Source organism: Morone saxatilis, unplaced genomic scaffold (assembly GCF_004916995.1).
Source record: "Morone saxatilis isolate NCDOM2014 unplaced genomic scaffold, NCSU_SB_2.0 Contig20, whole genome shotgun sequence".
NCBI classification, from domain to species: Eukaryota; Metazoa; Chordata; class Actinopteri; family Moronidae; genus Morone; species Morone saxatilis.
The window spans coordinates 15379679-15385678 of record NW_023339763.1 but is presented as its reverse complement, the minus strand read 5'-3'; the positions used below and the strand labels follow the sequence as shown (position 1 = coordinate 15385678).

At 40.1% G+C, this 6000-nt stretch overlaps 1 protein-coding gene across 6 annotated transcripts in view; it reads right to left on the bottom strand.

Moving 5' to 3' along the window:
* Window positions 1–6000, bottom strand: part of klhl13 (kelch-like family member 13) — a 34525-nt gene that overhangs the window by 3611 nt on the left and 24914 nt on the right. For all 6 annotated transcript variants that reach the window (XM_035666531.1, XM_035666535.1, XM_035666532.1 and 3 more), the window contains 2 exons: window positions 4664–5459; window positions 1623–1736 (listed from right to left, as the gene is read on the bottom strand). In XM_035666531.1, coding sequence (XP_035522424.1) covers window positions 1623–1736; window positions 4664–5459 — 910 coding nt within the window. The remainder of the gene's footprint in view (window positions 1–1622; window positions 1737–4663; window positions 5460–6000) is intronic.

Genomic DNA, 6000 nt, shown 5'->3' with positions numbered 1-6000 from the left:
ATGGCGTGGTCATTGTTAGTGAATTTGTTAAAAAGGGAAACATGTTTGTAAATGTAATATTTGTCCAACAGATACAGTAACTTTTATATTCTAAAGTCAGCATCTAAAATGACGATCATATTTTTGTAAATGAGGAATGAATGAGAAGTGGCTTCAGTCTCCTTTTTATAGAAGGAACACAAAAGGGAACTTCCCACCTCAAATGGTTGCATGATCTTCAGTAACGGAATAAGGAACTAGCAGCTCAATATCCACACAGTAATGTCATTATATCAAAGCTCTATAGCAGTTGTTCATTTTAATATGTTAGGTTTTTTTGTTTTAGTTGGTTTTGTATTTGCATTTCTGCTTTTTTTATTTTTTTTTATTTTCATTTGCTAAAGCCTCCCAGTTTGCGCGTACAGTATGTGACTAGTGCCAAGATATTAATGTTGTTAATGTTAATATATGTTAATTCACCAAGACTGTAGAGACTAAGCCTATCCCCCAATACCAATACACTTTAAACCTCTTGCAAATTGGTTGAAATTCTGACTTTGGTAATTTGTTGTTCTTTTGTGATCCCAGATTTTACTTGATCAAGCTCGGACTGCTTTGACACTAAATACCGTACATGTGTTTAGAAATAACTTGGTCGTGTGACTGTTGTTCAGCTGTGACATTGAGGGTACGGATTACCAACTGTAGGAAAAAATCTGCACTATTGGAAATATCCAGTGATCTCCTTTTTTCAGGTTTCTGAACACTGTTTATGTTCATGCGTTGTAGAACGATGACAGTACCCACGGCCAGGAGGGATTAACACAGGCTCTTCAGTGTTACACCTCCTACACAGGCTTCAGTCCTCTAGTTTGCTCCATCCTTCCCAATTTCCCTTCCACCCCTCCCTCACCCCTTCCTTTGTAGAACCGCTGTGGATTAGTCACACTGAGAAACTAGGGCTCATCTCCATAACGCAGGATTTGTTTTCAATCCTGTGAAGTGAACACGTATTGACGTGACACCTCAAGAGCAAGCAGTAACTGCCCAAAGGCCCGATCTCAGCGTCCAGCCTCTGGTGGAGCACTGAACCCTCACCAGACTTTAACTAACTTCACCTGCGTGCTCAGATAAATCAAGTGTTTGAGGAATCATTTGTTCAAAAGATACAAACCCAGCATCAGCATACTGTTAGAAATCTTATTACTGACTCACTAAAAACTCTCAAAAACCTCAGTGTGATCCCACCAACCTGCAGCAAACTAATGAGTGTGTCAATCACAAAAAAAAACATGAACAAAAACACACACAGACAGTTCTCTCAGTGACTCATGGCGCTGTACGAGACATGCAGTGGAGTCGGGGAAAAGGTGTCAGATGAGGTAAACCCAGAATACATTTTATGGCCTTGAATGTTATAAGATGTATTGAGCCATTAAATGCTTGGGAAGGAAGAGAAAAAACGATCTATTTAGAAATCACAATGCACAGAAATTCACTTCAATTATGACTGCAAGACATAAAATCTATTTTTAAACCTCAATACACATTCACAAAACATTACATTACATTACATTACACATATCCCTCTGTATTTGGACTGGTTACAAACTAACTTACTTAAGTTCCCCGGAGTCACTTACCTGAAATATACATATAACCGCCATACACCGTCCCAGCATGGCCATAATGTGGCTCATTCATTTTGGCAACATATGTCCATTCATTTGTCCTTGGGTTGTAGCACTCCACAGTAGCTTGAAGAAAAAGATGAAGAAGAAAAAAAGAAGAAGAACGTATTAGTAGAAAGTAGGTCAAGACACAACTAAGGAGGACAAACAGCAGCAAATGAGGCCTTCGAGGGTCTCAGCGTGGGAGCCAAAACACAGATTTAAATACAGAGTACACATCCCCACAGTCCCACCAGCACTGACTGCACAGGAAATAGGGAGATTGTAGGATCCTTTATTGTAAGGCCCCTCAGGATGGTTCTACAAAATCTGTGAGAAAGAGGAACTGTGACTCTGGGATTCACGAGAGATGCTCATAGGTGAGCGATTGGTGAGCAGATTGGTGGTCCAGAGCAAGTTGGATAACCCGCAGGAGTGATGTAGACTTAGGAGTCTTCACCTCAAAGAGCCTTGAAGAAGTGTTAGAATTAAAAAGTGTGCTTTGTAGCCTTTGTATCAAACACCATCGTCAAACATAAGGAGGAGTGTACATTTTACCAGAGCATTATGGGCCATAGATACGTTGTCTTTCCAGCTGAGGGAAGACTCCTCTCCATGCAAAAGATACTGTATTTTTGCATGTCACAAAGCAGAGTGGAGATATTAGACAAAAAAAATCTTGCAGCTATTGGAAAAGTAGTTGGTGAACTGATTTACGGTGGCCAGAGACAATAAGTCGCCTCAGCTGAAGACCATGAATAAAACTTTGCACTTTTTAAAAAGGTCTAAAGGTAAACTTTAAAATAAAGTTCATACTGGTTCTGAAATACGGCAGTAAGCCTTGAGCCTTCCCTGGGCCGGCTGGGGAAATCTCAGTGGGGAAAATAAATACCTTACTCTGCTTGCTCAACAGCCATCATCAAAGTGACCTTGAGCAGTGCAAAAAAAAAAAAAAAAAAAAAGAATCCTGCAGCCACTCAGTGGAAGTAGTGCAATCTCATTAGAAAACAATGGATGTACTGAGCAGAAGTAAAACACATTTAAACTGAATACAGAGCAGGGCCATCTATATTCAAAATCTTTTAATAAATAAAGATAAACTGACTTGTGTGTATGTATGAACTCTGAATGCTGATTTACCAACATAAACCAAAGGCCGATATCTTCACTAATTTTACTTATGGGTACACTAATTTAAATAGAAAGATCTGATTTTCCTATGATCACCTGAAAAGGTCACATTCCTATTTAGCATGATTTTCTCTCCCTGCAGGTTGTTCACTGAAATGTAATAGAGCTGCAAATGTGACATCTGGTAATAATTACTATGCAGCATACTGCTCTGACCTAGAGCATGGAGGTCGAGACCCTGTGATGGGATTGATAGATACTGTAAATGGTTTGTGGAGTGTGATTGACCGCAATAATCTCAGATTATTAACAGGAAATGAAAGAAGAATAACATCCAACTCTTTTGCTTTAGATTTTGCTTTGTTTGAAAGGACTGCAAGCCAAAACACACTGAAGACTACTGACTTGGAGGCCTTACATTTTCTGTAAATCTTTCTTCAGTGGAGCAGGTCCTAAAAAGAGCCTATTTAAGCCTAGAAGATCATTAAAAGCAAGTTTATATATTCTGAAATGCAGCTTTTCTTTTACATTAAAATATCTTTCCACTACTGTGCAGACAAATATAATTTACAAAATCAACAATCTTGAATAACTGTCAAATGTTTGTGACACTGAAAATGGTTTTTTAAAGTTAAAGTATGCATCAACAACCCCCGCCTACAAATCTTAAGATATCATAATGAGGAATGGCATCTTAAAAATGGGACCCGTCGTTCAGTCACATCAGTTTTCTCCAAAATATATTTTTGTCATGAACGAAACCAAGCCTACTGGCCATGGAGTCTGCCTACGTAACCAAAAAGAAAAACGACAAAAAAAAAAAAGAAGAAAAAAGCAAAGTGCACAAGATTGAAAGCTTCCTCCTGTAAATATCCATCTTGACGTCGTTATGCTTTTCTTTTATAATCTGGGCATTTTAGACAAACAACAAAATCACACCCATATGACCTACCCAGAGTAAACAGATATAATGCCAGGGCTGGGCACATCAAGGCCAAACCAAATGCAGTGAAAGGGCAGTGGAACGTAAAGTGAAAAAGACAGTTGTGTAGACGGGCAGTGAACCAGGGCCGTGTTCTTTGGTCTAATTATAACCCAGCAGAGAAGACTGCTCACACAGTGGCCTCCATCTCTGTCCGCTGCAGTTAGCTGAATTTAAGTACTGGGTGGCACCTCTCTGTGGTCCACAGTTACGGCTGCAGAGATTCCACATTGGTTACTCAGCATCAACAACCAAACTACAATCAACAGATATAAATATATCAGTCCATTCAAGTGTTTCTACCAGCAGGGTGAACAGTCAGTCCAAATGTCCATGTACTGGCTAAAAATGAGCCGGTACGACACCTTTATAGTCGCTGACAAAATGTACACAACCTTTCACTTAATCCCCTCTGCTAGTGCAGTTCCTGTCCCAGCTTCAGCTGTGTCTCAGTAAAGTCTTCAGCTCAACATGAACACTTAAGGGTGTAGGCTGTGACTTTATTGTATTAGATTGTACTATATTATAAAGTGAAAAAATATATAACATTTAAATATAACAACCAAATACAGCCTCAAAAATGATGAAATCACACAACATGTTGAAATGCTTCTACACTGATTTACATTAGACTGTGAAGGTGTTCATAATAATGTGCACATCTTAAAAATCTATTAAATTAAACAGAGATTAACACATGTGACATGTTGAAACAGCAAATGATGTGTAGGCACAACACTTGATTACCAGCATTAGTATGCTTAAAGCCTTAATAAACTGCACATTCTTTCTCCTACTGCTCCTTGATATTTAAGTGTATAATCTCATACAAAATTAATTAAAGGCTTCTGTTGTTGCTTAAAAGGAAAGATAAAACAAACAAGCAGGAAAATAAACTCACCGAGCTCCCCGGCGGCGTTCCTTCCACCAACAGCGTAGAGGTGTCCCTTGAGCGCACTGAGGTGGAAGAAGGTACGTTTCTCATTAAGGCACGCCACCTGCATCCACTTGTTGTAGCGAGGGTCATACCGGAACACGGTGTCCACTGCCGTCTTGCCTTTGGTGTCGTAGTTGCTTTGGCCACCCACCACGTAGAGAAAGTTGCCGATGACTGCAATGCCGTGTTGGTAGCGGGGTGCATCCATGGGTGCCAGTGCCTTCCACTCATGAGCCTTCTCATCAAAAAGACGCAGCTCTTTACTCACAACTAGCTGCTGACGCAGAACACCACCCAGGGTGACCAGGTGGGCACTGTCTGAGCGGATGGCTGTCCGTTCTGACTGCATAACTGGCTGCATGTAGGGCATCATTTGGTAGTTGCTAGCCTCCAGGAGAAGGTTGACACACGTGTTGTCCGTGCGCATAAAGTCCACTGTCTGCACGTGATTGATGAGCTCTTGTGGGTTCATTAGGGGAAAACGGATGTTCTTCATGAGCTTTGGGGCATAGTCCATACGACCGTCTTCATAGCGTAGCCAGCGGCAAGCAGCCTTGAACAGGTCCAACTCAGTGCAGTGTTTCAAGCTGTTGCTGGACAGTACAAAAGCCAACCTTTCAAATGGTAGCTTGACAAACTCTCCCGTGCCCAGCAGCGAAGGGAAGTTCTTCAGGATGAAATTGTTGACATATTTGTCCACCTCTGTGAGGTTATACGTGTTGGCAATGCGCCCCACCTCTACACAGTTGTCAAGAGAAACCTGCAGGGAAGAAGAAATCAAAATCTTGGAAAGCTTGAACTAAGACTGACAACACATCTGAGGACATGGATGACTGAATCTTTCCAACTTGTATAGAGAAACTCGCCTCCTCAGACACAGTGATTTCTAATTATAAAATATCAGTGATTTCGCATTGAAGGATGCTGCAATCAGAGGCAAATTAACAAATAGTCTACACCTCTAACACAGAACATAAGTGGCGTACAAGAGCACTTGCTGCTTTTCTCGGTTTTATTTCAATATGTAACTTAACACCTTTCAATTTTTAAACTGTGGGCAAAATACACAGCAATTATATAAAATAGCAATTTTAAGATGTCAATAAGGGCTGGAGAAATTATTCATAAAAGAAAATAATTCTACACAATTTAGTTTGTTACATTTTAGCATCATATTTAAAACTAAAAACAAGTAAAAACCTTCTCAAACCTTTCTACATACAAATGAAATCTTCATACAGACTGACTGCTGCTGTTTTTTCTTTAAAATGTTAACTGTTGCTCTTCTCACCAAGCAGGTT